This window comes from Zootermopsis nevadensis, unplaced genomic scaffold, assembly GCF_977971745.1.
Source record: "Zootermopsis nevadensis isolate Lab colony 2312 unplaced genomic scaffold, Znev_1.0 Znev_ptg000030l, whole genome shotgun sequence".
Lineage (NCBI taxonomy): Eukaryota > Metazoa > Arthropoda > Insecta > Blattodea > Termopsidae > Zootermopsis > Zootermopsis nevadensis.
The window spans coordinates 16,671,526-16,687,100 of record NW_028259162.1 but is presented as its reverse complement, the minus strand read 5'-3'; the positions used below and the strand labels follow the sequence as shown (position 1 = coordinate 16,687,100).

General features: G+C 38.1%; 2 protein-coding genes across 9 annotated transcripts in view; one reads left to right on the top strand and one right to left on the bottom strand.

The window, feature by feature from the left end:
* LOC110838896 (kelch-like protein 10) overlaps positions 1-15,575 on the bottom strand; it is a 58,441-nt gene that overhangs the window by 608 nt on the left and 42,258 nt on the right. The window contains exons 1-9 of one of the 3 annotated variants that reach the window (XM_087358767.1): positions 9,004-9,276; positions 7,001-7,188; positions 5,984-6,235; positions 4,899-5,178; positions 3,798-4,034; positions 2,799-2,968; positions 2,256-2,425; positions 1,798-1,956; positions 631-838 (exon numbers count right to left, since the gene is read on the bottom strand). In XM_087358767.1, coding sequence (XP_087214893.1) covers positions 631-838; positions 1,798-1,956; positions 2,256-2,425; positions 2,799-2,968; positions 3,798-4,034; positions 4,899-5,178; positions 5,984-6,235; positions 7,001-7,185 — 1,661 coding nt within the window. In that variant the 5' untranslated portion in view covers positions 7,186-7,188; positions 9,004-9,276. Of the gene's footprint in view, positions 1-630; positions 839-1,797; positions 1,957-2,255; positions 2,426-2,798; positions 2,969-3,797; positions 4,035-4,898; positions 5,179-5,983; positions 6,236-7,000; positions 7,189-8,225; positions 8,807-9,003; positions 9,277-15,575 lie in introns of those variants that run through there. The other 2 variants (XM_087358768.1, XM_087358766.1) reach the window with 2 other exon arrangements.
* LOC110831736 (uncharacterized) overlaps positions 1-15,575 on the top strand; it is a 125,392-nt gene that overhangs the window by 70,514 nt on the left and 39,303 nt on the right. The window lies entirely within an intron of this gene.

Here is a 15,575-nt window from a genome sequence, read left to right as displayed (position 1 = left end):
AAGCTCAAAACCAATTTCGTCTCACATAAAGACAGAACCACGGAAAATACGTAAGCCCTTCATGACAAAATAAATAAAGAAAAGAAACTTATCAAGACCTTTATATTCACCCTTAAATATTTTTCTTTTAAATTTACATTACCTAAGTTTAACGAAAGAATGCCAGTACTATTATGTACAAAAACTTAACAATTTTCTTCAAAAATGCGTTTTTTGTGGTTCTAAGATGTCTGCTGTGTCGAATAATTCCGTAGGTATTATCTTTGTGACTTGTCATCTGTGTTGACACAAAACGTCTTCGACGTTTGACCGGGTTGCTCTGTATTCCGGCAGAAGGGACGTCGAAGCCTGATACTTAAACCTTATACCTTGGATTTAATGACCGAACTTGATAGAAACATTGTCTCGCCCCCTCTCGTGGCAACAGTCAACCCCAAACCACCTTTACCTTGCGGCTTACTTACAGCCGAGGTGATGGATGCAGCAAACGCCTCTGAAACGTCGAAAAGTTTCTAAGAGCCCACAAGTCCAAAAGACTCCGTAGGACTGGTCACATTGATCGAAAATAACTTGTTCATGCTTCATACGTTATAGTTTTTGAAAAGATTCTGAACTAACAAACAAACAAACCATTCATTTTTGCTGCAGTCAAAACACTCCACTCGGCAATAGCTCTCGTCCTTTCTGAAACCACCGATGGCGAAAATGGCGTCGTCAATCACTTGAAGGGCCAAGAAGCCACGTGGATGAAGCAGGTGGGAGATCTCGGTCCACGTGTCTGTTTCTGGGTTGTATTTCTCACAACTGCTCAAAGTGACAAAGGATTCAACAAATCCTCCTGCAGGTAGAAATGCTCTGTGTTAGGTCACAGAATACAAAAGTGGGCTGGCGAACAAAACGCGTTCCAAGTCCATTCAGCAGGGTCCTTGCCGATAATTATCACTCCTTGAACTTGTCAAGGAATTTCTGCCCTTCAGTGGGACCAGAATGTTCATTACCACGTTCTCAAGATCCCATCATTCGACCGTTCTCACGTAACTTATTTTTTTCTAAATTCACTTTTAATATTATCCTCCTATTTACTTGGTCTCTTCCCTTCGGTTTTCAGATTAATACTTCGCATTTCTCTTATATTCCTTGCGTACTACATACTCCGCCCACCCCATCGTATGGTTTTATGCTTCTGACATATTAAATTCGGTCCACGTAATGAACAAACCAATGAATGAAACAAAAAATGTCTAAAACCACATTAATGAGAAGAAACCAATTCACTCCTTTTTGCAATGTTCGTATTTGCAACAGGTACAAAATCAAGAATAAAATGGCTATGATGAAGCACATTTTCTCGTCCTTATAGCTCGATTAGTGAACAATGGAATTTATGAAACACGAACCTCACAGCTCAGTAGTTCTTTTATACAGTACGCCACTACAAGAAGATTGTCCTGAACTACGCTGTCACCCAACCCAAGTTTAATACCACGTTCAATTTGCATATTAGATTACAGTTACATATGAAGATTATAATTACAAAATTGAAACATGTGTTGAAAGCATTCCGAACCCACTTATCAACAACGTACTCCCTTTCATCACATTCCTAGACCAACTGACGAGTGACGAGTGACTCCCGTGACTATTGAGGCATATTATAATAGGAATACAAGAAAAGATTACGCGTTGTTTTTGTTAGTGAGAATTGTGGAGAAAGTAATCGAAACCTCGATACACAAATCACATAATAAGAGGTAAAAGCAGGAGAAAAATACTGATCACAAAATCGCAAGTTCTTACCTACGGCGTACACACTGCCCTGGAAAGCGACGCAAGACAGGCCGCTCCGTGGGGAAGACATCGGTGAAATGTTTGTCCATTCGTTCGTCTGTGGGTCATACACCTCTGCTGAGGCCAAATATTCTTGGCCATTCATTCCACCAACGACGTAGATTTTATCTGTAAAGAGAGACCAGCTCTATGACACAAATGTTATAACATGTTTCATATGTACTAAGTATAATAATTGTACCGATCCGTACATAGTACAGATGTGGGACAATTTGTAGTTGTGAATGCATTTAATGTCCTAGCAACTGTAAGCAGACGAATTTCTATAAAATAATTCCTCTTGGTCTGTTACTGGATCTTACTGCGCTCTATCACCTGCAGGTGTAACTGGATTCTATCTCGTAGTTCTGATAGCGTCGCCATTATTCATTAATTTAATCGGTTCTGTTTCACAAGATTCTCTTTACCATTGAGTGCAGTCGCACTTGCGTCAGATCGCCGCGTGTTCATAGAAGCGATCATCGACCATTGGTTCCTCCTGTAGTCGTATCGCTCGGCCGTTCTATGTCGACGCTTGTCAGTGTAGCCACCAACAGCGTACACCAGACCCCCGAGCACTGCCACACTGACGTACGCTCTGAAACAAAAGAGTACAGACGTTGATATGCTTCACGCTCCTCAGGCTTTGACGCTCATTTGTTGCTCACACAAACAGATTCGCTTTCGCAGAACCTCACTCTGCATTATCTACTGTTGAATCGTAACTCAAATGAGTTAGCAAGAAAATCATATACTTAAAACCTGGAGAAACTAAGAACGAAATAGTAACTGTTTTCTATTCGGGTTTTAACGAAGACCAAGGCAAGTGCATTTATTTACACTGTACTGAATGTTTCTGTATGTGAGCGGTACAGGTTGTAGCCATTGTACACATATATTTCTTGACGAGCAGAACAACTATCAGCTTTTCAAGAAGGACGGAGTACGTTAGTCTGTGAGTTGTGTCTTACCTGCGGTCATTCATGGGCCCCACCTCGCGCCATTTCTTTGTAACTGCGTTGAAGCAGCTGACTGAGTTCAAGGATTTAAAGCGGTCAAAACCACCGATGACGTAAATGTTATAACCGACTACTGCGCTGCCATGGTGGACTCGCGGTCCCATCGGGTCTCCCTCTTCCATCTACAACAACGACATAATACGGGCACACGTATAATTATTTTGTTCGTGAGGTCCACCAAAGTTTAACTATTTACCTAAGATTCTGGAGAACTGAGGGAGCAGAGGTCGAATATGCTACACCGTGCTGGCTGGCCCGGCCTACCGCACGCGAGAAATGTCGTGAGAAGCAATGGTGGAATTGACTAATGTTTTCTTGAAGTCTGTAGGTAACTGATATACTGCTATTCTACTCCAGTGTTGTCTCTACTCTCAGACGAATGTGGACTATGTTATACATTTCTGACATATGAGGCTATCACGGCGGTGAAGACAGCTGTTGTCGATAGGGGTTTTAACGACGCGAAGCTGAAGGCAGTACGTTCCACCGAAAAAATGAAATTACTTATCATTTCAAACGACGTTACCACCCGAATAACGAACATTCTCGCAACGTAATTTATAATGTTCAAAATAACAATGATGGACAACAATAATTTCGTTTGAGGTCCAAACTCACCAGACAAGTTGTTATTACATTTCATGTAGGACGTTTGTAATAAATGTTGTATGTGGCGAACAAAATTTATTTTGTGGACTCCAATTTGAACACATATTTCACATACGAGAAACGTTTATTTAATTTATTTATTCGGTTTAATTCTCGTGTCTGCAACTTATTTTTAAAGAACGTTCCGATCCAATGCAAATAAATTGAGGCGAAAAAATAGGCAAAGAGGGTTCAAATACTTGTAATGAAATAAGAACAACAATTATGTGGCAGAAATAAGCAAAGAGAAAAAGGTTTTTTGTGCAGATATTATTCAAAAAGGAGCAGTTGTGTGGCACTCACCTTAATCCATCGGTCTGCCTGCGTGTCGTATGTTTCGATCGAATCAGTGACAATTTCCGTGGTCCATCCTCCAATAACAAAGATAATGTCATGAGGGATTCGCGGGATGGCAAACTTCGGAGTCCGATATTCCCCGTCGTACGCCAAGATTGTTTCTGACTCCTCCAGAAACTTCAGCGTCTCGATGATAACGGGTTTGCATGCATCATTTTCTCTAACATATGGGTGATGTCTTACCTGTTTAACAGTGCAATGTAAACCTTATGAACATTTAAGAAGAGACAGTATGAATTTTTGGATGTTTCATTACAGACGAACACAAAATTTTGGTTGGGAAAACTCACTGAAAGAGGTTATGGGATACACAGGAGAAGAAATTTTCTGCTTTACGTAATGTCCCGCTAACAAGTGTACAAGTTCCAGAGAGTAGGGAGAACAATGTTAAAATCGACCTTAAGGAATTCTATTGAAAAATATTTCAATTGCAAAATACAGACGTCAGTAACATCTATATTTTGAGTTGCATTCAAAAAATGTATATGTATTTACTATCTCTCCCATGCGAACTGCTTGTTTCGACCGTCTTGTGTTGATAACTCTAATTCATCGTCAAAATGATGTAGCGTGGAAAGAAAGTTATGAACAATTAATTCTATGGTGAATAAAAGGTAAAAGGATGAATAATTAGTTGTTTTGAATAATACATGCATGAATGAGAAGCCAAGGGATTATATGTACCTAATGTTTGAGAACGTAAAGAAAAACGGCGAAGCGGCTGTATTTAACCAATAACTAAGAAACCAAAGTCACCTGGGCATTTGTGACCCAGCAACCTTTGCGAGCATGAAAACATTTAGGTCCTTATGAAAAGTTCCAGTTACCGTTGTAAGATTTTAACAAAAATTCAAATGTCAACACATTCTATTACAATCCATAGGAAATAAAGAATAATGACATTCTGTTCAGACATTCTCGGATTGTTACTTGCAGAAGGACTGGCGCAATTTTTGTAATTATTAATTACGAACGCGTTTGAAAGTGGGTTTGGATTTGCGTGCTTTCCCTGCATGTAAACATTTACGCTTACTGAGCCGTACTGACCTCTTCGAGGAAGAAATTTTCGTCAAGCAGTCCCAACCTAACGTTCTTCATGAGCTCTGCTGTGTGTTCTTTTCTGTTTTCTGCGTCGTGGTCGATCCACCGGATCATGCAGTCCCACGCGTCTTTCTCGTCATTCACGTTCAGTTCTTCCGCCCCAATAATCGTCTGCAGCTCCTCTACTGGTAGTTCCGGCACTTCTTCGCTCTGCTGATACAACTGAGCGAAGTGGCGCAAAACGTAACGACGAGCGTGATATTCAAGGTCGGCGCAAAAGTGACACCTGTTTGCAGCGAGAATGAGATCGGCTCATGAGCTCCTTCGCAATCACGACGAAGTGAAACACTGCAACTAGAACTGGATTCCGAAGTGTCCGCACACCACAGAACTTTACCGCCATCTTTTACCAAAAACCCTTTGAAACCCGGATGAATGAATGAATGAGGAGGATAGAACGTGGAGACGAAGCATTTAACTGGGGGAAAGGGGAAAGTTTACACCTGTGAAGGTCCCTAGGCAGAGCCCGCTCGTCCTTCCGGTAAAGACAGGTTGAAGAGAATGCAAGACGTTCGAAACTGAAAGAGGTAGAGAGATGAAAAATAGGGCAAGGTGAAAATTTGAGCAGAGGATCTTACTGCGTTCGATATGAATTTTTATTCCGGCATTAACCTTACGAGGTCGCCATTTGGTAAACATTTTTGGTTCGTATGGTGGAAGAGGGGATTTATGGCGGTATTTTGATATTGATAATGGCAAGTCTGTATGAGAGTCGTGCAGAGTCAGCCACAACAAAATATATAGTCATCCCTCACAATAAATATACATAATGCATACAACACGTATTAAAAACAAAATGAATTTCAGAAAAGGCTTCTGCACTATGTACCTCAGGGGCAAGGTTTGTCCCAGGTACATAGAAGTAAACACCTGTAAAACTGTGAATAGCTCTACCAATAGAGCTGACCAAGAGCTCGGCCCTAAGTTCAAAGTGCCATCTCTGACGCGGCACGTGGCTGGTCTCGGAATATTAAAGTTGCTTCTTTAACGAAGGTTAGCGTCCCAGAAAATGACCAATGAACATCAATTACCTTGCGAGACGCATGATCCCGATGCAATTATCAAGGTCCAACGTGTTCTGCAGAAACTGACAGCAGAGTTCAATAACGCCTAGCACACGCAGGTAGTCGGACGTTACGAGCAGCTGACACACGTTTTCATGATTAATGTCCACATTCTTTGTATAAATGTAACCCAGTATCTGATCCATGATATCCGAGCTGACTCCGTGCAGGAGAACGTCAGTCTGCTCGTCGGCGTGCAGTGTCGTACCGAAGAGGTTCCTGGAACGTCACGAACCTGCCGTTAATAATGTACATATACCCAGGGCTTCTGCTCGCCTGAAGCGGTCTGATGTTGAGGAATACGAACAGAAATTCATAATAGTAAATTTGCATGAAGTTTAATTTCTCTGTAAAATTTACGTAGTCAAAAGTAATGTTAATTTTGTTAACGTCTGTTGTGTAATGAATGTACCTTTGCTTTATATGAATACTTTTCATATGTTATGTATGCACGCGCGCACACATAGATTGAAATATCGAAGGATTTTAGGTTCCCACAGCGGTGAGTAAGAAGATGGCTGTCAGACTTCACGGCGCTACAAACGAGAAGACAGCCATCTTAGTAACTGATGATTTAGGGACATCGCATATATATCAGCATATACCTCAGGCTTGCATTACACTGATAGATCATTATTGTACAAAGCGAAGGCCCCCTGAATCAGAGTGTTCTGTCACAAATCACTTCCCGATATACAATGGAACGTATACGTTAGTGTTTGTACATTGTGGCAACTGCCCCATAACCAGGGAGTAATGGCGCAACAATCCAGAAAAAAGCCATCTGCATTCTCACCGCCGTGAGAACCTGACATCCCACCACAATAAACAAATTACAACATATAGATAGCCGTGTAAAAAATTCAGGTTTCTGCAACAAAAAATGATGTCATATTTCACATTCTAATTGACGTCTGCTACGTCCTGAAGTCCTATTAAGCCCTAATTTCACGCGTTAACAACTACATCAGTAACCAAACAAACCTGAAATATTCGCTACACATCGAGAGAATCACTCTGTGGACAGGAAAATCTCTACCATCTTCCAACTTCAACACCGCGTCACACAGAGTTTTCTTTTCTCTCAAGCCACTCAGATAAGACAACGCTTCGGTGCACATGCACTTGCTATCTCGCATAGAACAGCAGCTTCCTTGCTTTACTTCCATTTCCTGAAAAACAGTACATTGTTATAACAGGGTTTTCTTCTTATTGACATGCTTGCTTATCAACTGAGAGTGTCTGACAACACGGCACTAAGAAAAATATTTGGTCCTGCCGAAGAATGTGTAAAAGTACACAAATCGCAGCTTTATAATCGTAATTTTTTCTCAGGTGATAAAATTAAGGAGGATGAGATGGGTGGGGCGTGTAGTACACATAGCAGAGGCAAGGAATGCGACATTTCTGTCGAAAAACCCGAAAGGTAGAGACCATTTTGGAGACCTAAATTTTAGTGGAATAATAATATTAAAATTTACACTAATTAAATGGAGACTGAGGTTATGGACTGACTTCATATGCCTCAGGATATGGTCGGAATGCGGGGCGTGTAGTAATCTTGGTATTCGAATTTAGGCTTCCATAAAAAGCAATATATTTGATTAAACGAGCAGTTAATAGATTCCGAAGCAGGGCTTGGCTCCGTGGCGACAGTTTCTTTCTTGGTTGTAGAAATGCATATCGAGACTTAATACGATTATAGCAATAGCTAAGGAGAACCGCGAAGCTCTACATGTGAAAAATATAAGAAATGTTATGTCATATCCCACGTTTTTCATTGTTCACTCCATGTGAAAATGTTGTAGAGTGTTCAGTATCAATGCGATACAGTGCAATACATTTTTATTAAGATTCTAGGGTACTAAACACGCCTTACTATTTAAAATTTTAAATTGTTAATTGTTTACTAGAACATTATTTTACCATAAATAATGCCATAAACTAACAGAAGTCAGTCTCGTATTATTTGAAATTGTGTAAGAAGAAATACGAGGTTAATTTTCTTACAAGTGTTCATAAGTATCAACGAAAACATGTAAATATGTTGAAAAATGATAATAAAAATAAAATATTGCAACCCTTAGCCTAACTCTTAGTTCAAGGGAAGAGAACTCGAAGTCCGCCCGCAATAAACAATTGAATAAAAAGTTAAATGGAGAGAGTGTAGGACAGTATCACGAATTTCTTAATAATTCACATATCTTACCCTATATTTATTCCGAATGATTTTCAACAGCACAAGTGTATCTCGTCTATGACGCACTTCTACAAACGATTCACAGATCAGTTCCTTCCACACTAACGAAAGTCGATTGTTGACTAATGCAACAATGCCGACGAAAACTATGACGTAACAATTAATAAAGGAATGGGGTGCATTAAGGTTTATTCAGGATATTATACTGTGTGTATAAGAAATGAATAAAGAACCTTATGGCATGCTCAGCCAATATTGTTGCAGGTGTGGTATAGAAATTCCAATACTTTTCTTACATTGCTGTACACGCAGGTGTTCATATAAAAGCTGACCATTGTTGTTTCATATTTACACATTATTGGCAGTTGAAAAATAAAAAAAGAATTACTCTGTTATAATTTGGTTACATTGCATCCTAAATGTAAAAAGTCAAATCTTAGTATTAAATGTTTTCTCTGTAAGGAAATTTAAAAATGATGAGAAGAGGCATGAAGAAAGAGTTGCAATTTCATTTGCCCTTATTTAAAAATAACGCCAGGTTATTTTACACTTGATTACTTTTAAAGATGATTTTTGAGGGGCTCGAGCGTTGATGAGCCCATCGCCCCTGCCCCAAGGAAAATGTTTCACGGGGCTGCATGCGACCCGCGGGACGAATGTTGTGCAGGCCTGGCGTAGACAATGGTAGTGTATTTGCCTCTGAACTTTTCAAATCTATATTAATATATATTATATATTATTATAATATATATATATATATATATTGTAACGTGGGTCGGTATACAACCTTGATTGTCAACCCTTGATTTCTTCTGGGGTCTGCTACCTCGAATCCGATCCGATTGTAATCTTGGTTGGATTGTAAGAGACCACAATGTCTTCCAGCACTAATGAATTTAATCAACTAAAACGTCTTTTACAGCACAAAATAATCTCGTCTACAACACACTTCTCCTACAAGCGATTCACACTTCAGCTCTCTTCGCAGTAATGCAACAATGTCTATGCAACAATGCCAATAAACAGACGCAACAATGTAAACACAACAATGTAAATACAACAATGCTAAACGCAACAATACCAATAATAATACAACAATGCATGAATACAACAATGTCATTAAACAGTTCAACAATGCCAACCGCAACACGTCACAATATTATATTATATTAAATCTTGTCCGTCTAATCACAATAAATTAACATTTAAAATATCAAATGATGTTCTTTATCGAAATATTCGATTTACATTAGACCATCATTTTTCACGACATGTTTCAGTTCGTAAAAGAACTATCTTCAGGTGTATATAATTATATAAAGATTCAAATCAATAATAACTTAAATACAATTTCTATATATTATTTTAGCGTACGTTTTTATCAGATTTTTATCAGATATCAAACGATGTTCTTTTCCAGATTCCATTTTAATAACATACTCGATGTTGTTCTGTATATGTACATTATGCTCAATATGACTTTAGTGTGGGTGAACGTGTTTTGTTGTTTTTTGTATCAGCCAGAAATGAAAGTTGTAGAGGAGTTACATCTTTCTGGAAGTATTGCCGTGTTTTCCAATCTCTTTTTTTAAGGAAGGAATGTGCGACTGAAATCCTAATTATCTCATTTTGTTTATAATTCCTCTCACAATCGAGACTTAAATCGCTCCTTATTTTCAAACTTTAACAAACAGCCGAGGGGTAGCAAGGGGTGGTGATATGCAACTCATAGCGTCTCCTTTCCAATTGCCATCCTGACAATCACGTGGTGCAACCTGTTCCTACTAACGAGTCATGGAGGAAAACACCTATTCCATTGAGGGTGGGGAAATACCACCTTATAACGCCTATCTAGGGGCTGTAAGGTAGTAACCCTGCTACATACCGGACTTATCCTGTGAGTGGCTGGTAACCAATCCAGAAGACTACTAATTAATTACTCGAAGAAATCTCAAGAAAGAATGCCGGACGGATTTTACTTACGATTAACTTCTTAAAAGTTGCAACGTGGAATTTTCGGGGTATTACTAACAAAAGAAAAATTAGAATTGTTAAATAGGAAAATAGATATCGCAATCATGACGGAAGAAAGAAAAGAATAAAGCTCAAAGGAATTAAGAAAATATATAGTTTTACTCGAGGGTACCAGAAGAAAACAGGGCACCATCAAGCGTTGCAATATTTGTTGGGAAATAACTTAAAAATTAAGTGCTAAATTACGAAAGGATATCCGCAGAAATTGTAAAATTTAGTATAAAAATTATGACATAAACTAAGTCAGTTATTGGTATTTATGCACCATTGGAAGGAAAAGATTTAGAAAGAGCAGAATTTTACGACGAAATTCAAGAAGTGATTGCAGGTGATTTTAATTAAAGAATTGGAAATCAACCTGTTTGTGGATGCACTGGCTCATAAGAAGAACCAACCATAAATAACAATGGGAGATTACTAATAGACTTCTGTCTCTTCAACAATTTGAAGATAACAAATTCCTTCTTCAGACATAGATATATATGTGGGAAGAAATTTTCACCTCATATCGTAATTATAACCATAATAAGATAAATAATTGTTTGTCTTGTTTTCTGCTGTCTCAGTTTTAAATGTCTTTATTATGAAACGGCAGACAATACAGACAAGATTTACTAAATGGAATTGGAAAAAACAGTACAACCTCTCCTTTACTTATTTTTCTGCAAAGAGGGGTGACAGAATCCTCCCGCTCTGGTCATCTACCCTGCTATAAAGTTGTTCCCGCTCGCTACTCGTATTTGCCCTACGTGTCTGCGAATAATGACAACCCCAACTTTGTTCGAAAAGAAACTTGCTAACCATTAAATTTACACTTGTCAGCGTGCATGCGTGTATTCTTCCCGCGGGAATATTAAACATTTTCATTTTACTTTTCTTCTTAGAAAGCCGTGATGGTTTATTGCAGGGCAGGCCTATGGGTATGAAGTCCTGATATTTGGTCACCGTGGTGGGAGGAATTTTTCGTTTAAGCGAAGTGAATGCAGTGTTGAAATCCCAACACTTTAGTATGCGAGGCCCGTAAATGAAGGCTGTTGAACACATGTCAGTGTTGATTCGAGTCTTCAACTGTACAGAGAACTAAATTGGCTGTTTTATCATTAGCTTGAGACAATCAGCAGGAATTAATGGGCCTAGCGGCGTTCTTGGCAACCATCTTGTTTTGTGCTGGCAGCAAGTTCTGGCATCTTCTCCGCCAAGGGTAACAACCCTCGCATCAGTAAGTCCTGCATTCGACACCACAAGACATTTTGCTTAAACTCTCGATCCGAATTGAAGAGTGATTTTCAGAATGAACAAAATAAAAACAGCAATTTGCAGAAAATATCATGTATGAAAAAGTTTATACTGTAATACTGTACAGAACTGAGTAATATCACTGCATCTGTTTGATTTAGGAAACATTGATCCTTTTTCCCAATATTTATAATAAGATATTTCAGTTTGTTCCATACTGCATTAAGTCAACCGACTTAGTAAATTTTGAAAGAAATTGGATAACTATGAAGTAGTGGGCATATTATAAGTAGCCACAGATCTAAGAAAATTTCCACTTTAAAATGTAAAATAAAATGAGAATATAACTTAAAATGTTAACAAAATCATGCATCCAATGTAACATAAACTACGTAATTATTGCAGTCTAACGGAATATTGCTAATAAATGTGCCTCCATATTAAATTTGCCACTAGAAACTACAGCAACTGTTTTGCTGTAATCTTCATTCACTTCATTTTCTTCAAATCTTCATGGTCTTTCCATCTTTTCATTGGACGACTTCAATTCCGTTCTTCCACTGGTTGCTAATTAAGTGCCAATTTTGGTAGCCACTCATCCTGCATCCTTTCGACGTGTTCGTTCCAATTCTTCTGGCACATCTAAATTTCTTCTATTATGCTTTCTACTTCCAATCTTTCCCTTATATCAACACCTCTTTGGCGGTCTAATTCGTACATCCTAGTAATGGCCTCAATAATCTCTTCTGCGCCGCTTCCAAACGTTGTTTATCTCTTTTATTTAACATCCATGTCCCACTTCCGTATTTTAGAGATGTTTTCGCTGCTATTTGTTTACAAAATTTCTTTTTATAATCCATTGATTCTGTTATATGTTTTTTAATTCTATTCCATGTCTTTCTTATAATCTCTGATCTTATTTCCTAAATAGTTAAATTCTGTGACTTGTTCAATAATTTTTCCTTCTATTATTATTTTCAGTCTTCGAATTTTAATTGCCACACATTTATATAGATTTTGTTTTTGAGGCGGATATTCTCAAATAACATTTCTTGTCGATGTTATTTAATCGATACGCTGCAATCTGAAATTCATCTTCTGATTTCGTTACAAGTACTTGGTCATCTGCATAAATAAATGTTTCTATTGTACTTTATTGTTTAATTTCCATTTATTACACTCACTTCCTGTTTCCATTATTAGTCTTAGGGCCTGGTTCGTTCTAATTATTTCTGATATTTGTTCATTCATGTATTTTATACAAATCATTGTATTCTTATACAAACATTTTATTTCCCAGATTACGTATGTGTGTACCTTTTTTATGTTAATATTTTCCAGATCTTATCACGATCCTGAATATAGTAAACTTTCTGATAATCTATGAACAGTAGTTAGGTTGGTACATTTTGCTCTCTACTATTTTATAATATTTTATTAATTGTAAATACTGCATCTACATACCCTCTTCCTCTTCGGTATAAACACTTTTCTTCACGAACAATTTCTTCTGTATATTCGTTTAATTTATTCTTCAAAATATTTGCACTTTCCACTGTTATTCACATTTACTTTTCTATACAAACTCATTATCAGTCCTACTTCCCGGTCCTTTGCTATCTGTTTGGATTTCCATATACCTTGAGTAGAGCCAGTAGTTTGTCTTTTAGTATATTTTATTCATATTTAAATAATTGTATTGATACAGTATCCAATCCAGAATTATTCCTTTTCTTTGTTTTTATTACTGCCTTTATATATTTTTCTGATTTATTCTGTGTTCTCATCTGTGTCATCGTCCACTACTCCTTCCCCTGTTTCATTCATTGGTTATTTCTGTATTCCATTATTCCGGGCGTCTTTAGTTATCAAATTTAATTTTGGTCTATCGTTTTCCTCTATTTTCAGTTCTTAAAGATATTTTAAATCCCATTTTTTGCTCCAGTTATGTCGCGTTCGAATGATTTAACAAACTCATCCCGATCTTTTATTTTTATGTATCGTGACAGTTTCCTGACTAGTTTCTTGTAACTAATATAGTCATCCATGTTTCTGTTCTGCAAATATTTTTGTATGCTTGTTTCTATCCATCAATTATCGATTTTATATCCACATTTCAGGTCGTAATCCAATTATTATTATTCTCCTTAATTGAACTGAATTATTTATCTGCTGTCAGTACTGCTTATTTTGATTTGCCAACCATCATCTGCATCCTGTGTAATAATGTTCTATCAACTGAAAACTTGATTTACAGTTCGATAAGGTGAGAGAATAACTATGTACGGTTAACTAGAAAAGACGGGATATAAAGTAGTCAGCATTTCAACGCACAAGCCCGGAATGACCTTGAAACCGAACAGGCCTACGCCTATGTAGCGATCAACGCTTTAGAAATTTTTCCGGCTCGAATATCCCTCTAGTTTTTCGTGATTTTCCTCAATTCCTCCAGGCAAATCGCCTCCACTCAAAATTTTATATAAACCCACTGGCCATACTGTCATCCCTTGACATTTTATCCTCAATTCATTGTCAGGTCCTCATACAGCCTGATTTTGTTACTACGTTTCAATCTATGGTTCTGGCGGGATAAACACATACTCTGTGTAGTTGATAATTTTTCTTTAATCACAATTCCACTTGCAGGTTCTTTAATAATCTGCCAGTTTTGTTATTGTTATACTGAAATTATTGCGAATCTTTTTGTATTTTACCAATTCCATCCTGTTGGTCTGCATTCTATGTACCTGACTTTGCATCCTTAAAATATTTTAAGAAAAACAGGTCGCTTATACAACCCGTATCTTTTGTATTCTCAAAATTATACTTCAACTAGAGCAGGGCGCTCCTTTCGGAGCTCCTAGGGAGGGTTGGTCAAGTTTGTAAAACGCCATCAACCTTGTGTAAGAAACTAAACTAACCGCCCCGAATGGAGGGTTAAAACAATTTACCAACCCCCCTACTGGGGGGTTGGTTGAGTTTTGAAATCTTAGGTAATACGCTAAACTAACTTCCCTTCGGGAGGTTAGTTTAGTGACTCATTCAAATGTTTTAACTCCTGAGTAAGAAACTAAACTAAACCCCCGAATGGGGGGGGTTTAAACATTGCGTTGCGTTTTAAAATCTTGAGTAAGACACTAAAATAAACCCCTTCGGAAGGGTTAGTTCAGTGTGTCATTCAATTGTTTTAACCCTTGAGTAAGAAACTAAACAACCCCCCGAATGGTGGTTAAAATACTTGACAACCCCCCATCGGAGGGGTTAGTTGCGTTTTAAAATCTTTAGTAAGACACTAAACTACCCTCCCCTTCGGGGGGGAGTTTAATGTCTCATTCAATTGTTTTAGCCCTTGAGTAAGAAACTAAACTAACCCACCCGAATGGGGGGTTTAAAACACTTGACAACCCCCCATCGGAGGGGTTAGTTGCGTTTTAAAATCTTTAGTAAGACACTAAACTACCCTCCCCTTCGGGGGGGAGTTTAATGTCTCATTCAATTGTTTTAGCCCTTGAGTAAGAAACTAAACTAACCCACCAGAATGGGGGGTTAATACACTTGACAACCCCCCTTCGGGGGGTTAGTTGCGTTTTAAAATCTTTAGTAAGACACTAAACTAACCTCCCATTCGGGGGGGTAGTTTAGTGTCAAATATAAGTGTATTAGCCCTTGAGTAAGAAACTAAACTAACCCACCCGTACTTCAATACTCTATCCTGGTAACATACGGGTTAATGCCACCGAGCTGAGGCACAGTTTATTCTTAACCTAAGTGAGATTTCAAGTTCTCGCGGTGACAAGTATGACAATGACTGTCTTGTGGGTCATTACGGCGTTAGTCTGATAAAAGTTTACCGACGTTTCAGAAGGAAATTGCTGCCTTCATAATCAGGGTAATGAGTGATGACGGAGACATCAAGAACCTCTAAAACTTCGAAGAACTTCTACCAGACTACACGGCCCAACAACCCAGAAAACAGACATCATCCTAGTCTCAATCTGTATTGTTTACGGGCAAATTTCGCCAAAGATACTGAAGTGCCTTTAACCCAACAAACACACAGGACGCATTAAAAGCTCATAAATTGAAAGA